The sequence below is a fragment of the Volvox carteri genome (assembly GCF_000143455.1).
Source record: "Volvox carteri f. nagariensis unplaced genomic scaffold VOLCAscaffold_26, whole genome shotgun sequence".
NCBI classification, from domain to species: Eukaryota; Viridiplantae; Chlorophyta; class Chlorophyceae; order Chlamydomonadales; family Volvocaceae; genus Volvox; species Volvox carteri.
In genome coordinates, this window is record NW_003307569.1 from 1,269,785 (window position 1) to 1,271,246 (window position 1,462).

At 52.5% G+C, this 1,462-nt stretch overlaps 1 protein-coding gene across 1 annotated transcript in view; it reads left to right on the forward strand.

Annotated features, from left to right (window-relative positions):
* Nucleotides 1-28: 28 nt before the first annotated feature.
* The window catches only part of VOLCADRAFT_105304 (uncharacterized protein), a gene marked incomplete at both ends in the record, with an annotated part of 2,290 nt that continues 856 nt past the window's right edge, over nucleotides 29-1,462 (forward strand). The window contains 3 exons of the mRNA XM_002951854.1: nucleotides 29-156; nucleotides 231-438; nucleotides 1,012-1,047. Coding sequence (XP_002951900.1) covers nucleotides 29-156; nucleotides 231-438; nucleotides 1,012-1,047 — 372 coding nt within the window. The remainder of the gene's footprint in view (nucleotides 157-230; nucleotides 439-1,011; nucleotides 1,048-1,462) is intronic.

The following is a 1,462-nucleotide window of genomic DNA, read 5'->3' on the forward strand; positions in this document are numbered from 1 at the left end:
CCCGGACGAGGTCTAACGGCAGCTTGCCATGCCGCAGTACTCGGCTCACAAGCAAGCGCACGACCAAGAAAACCAGAATCAGCGGGAGAAGCTTGAAGGAGAGCTTAAGAAGGAGATTAAGAAGCTGCAGCGGTTGCGAGAGCAGATAAAGGGATGGTGCGTCAGGGTGGGGATCGCGGGACGCAGCAAGCTAAGCGTCGCTCATGCGTCGACTGCTTTGGCTATTATAGGATCGCTGGAGCGGATATCAAGGACAAGCAGCCGTTGATCGATGCACGCAAGTCTATAGAGCGCGATATGGAGCGTTTCAAGGCTTGCGAAATGGAGGCCAAAGCGAAGGGCAGCGCAGCAGGGGGAGCCGACCGTGATTCTACGCAGCGCGCAAAGGATCGGGCGCGGGACTTGATTAAGACGGTCGTGGATCAGCTTACTGAGAAGGTAGGCGTGAGCGGATGCGGTGTATGTCGGGTTTCATGGCTTCGGCCATGAGGCCGCAGCATACGGGAGGGAAAGGGCGATGGAGGAAGGGCGATGGACGAAGGGCTGGTCTGCAAGGAAGCAGAGCTCCCGTGCTCACGGCGGCACGAATTGGCGTGGAGGCCCTAATCCTAATCTTAAGCCCCTAATCTTGCTTCCTCAACGCGCATGTGCTGGCAATGCCTGTCATTTGCATAGGCCCAGAAGCCACCCACCCTGTAACAATTAATACGTCTACTCCCGTGTTGCGTGGACCAGCAGATGTGCTCCTCCTCCTCCTCCACATGACCACCTCTCTCACCACACGCATCCCATGAAATAGGCACCGCTTGCAGTTTTTGCTCTTGTAATGCTTCATTCTATTTGTAGTTTTCCTTACTGCACAGGGTTTATTGCAATGTGGGTCTCTCGCCGCTCTCCCCCTTTTCCCTTGGTTGTATTTTTTGCTCCTTGCATACGATTGATTTTCCTACCTGTTTCATTCTTGCCTCATTCTTTTCCCGCCCGTCTCCCGCCCGTCTTTGGGCTCTGCAGGTGGAGTCCATGGAAGCGGAAATGGAGGAGCTGCAGGTGGGCCTGTTGGGGGGGGGCTGGTTTTCAGGGGATTGTTTGCCTCGCGCTGCGCCGCGGTTTTGGAGCATGTTGCGCCGCCAAAAGGGAGAAACACACACACGCACACGTTTAGGGTTGGCAAAAATACTATATTTATTTTCCCAAATAGTATAGTATAGTATGAAATAGTACTATATATAGTAATATAGTACTATGATACTATTACTAGGCAGGTACACGCTCCCTGTAGAAGGGGGGTGTACGACCAGCCGTTGTACCTGAAAATTACACCGTTGGAAAGGTCTTCTTTTGTTCTTTCTAAATATTTACTTAGACATGGGAAAGCAGATCGCTGTGGTCATCCAGATCACTTTTTGTTAGTTCGGTGCCCGGTAGGTGGACCCCAAACCCCATGTCTCATGGCGTGTTATGG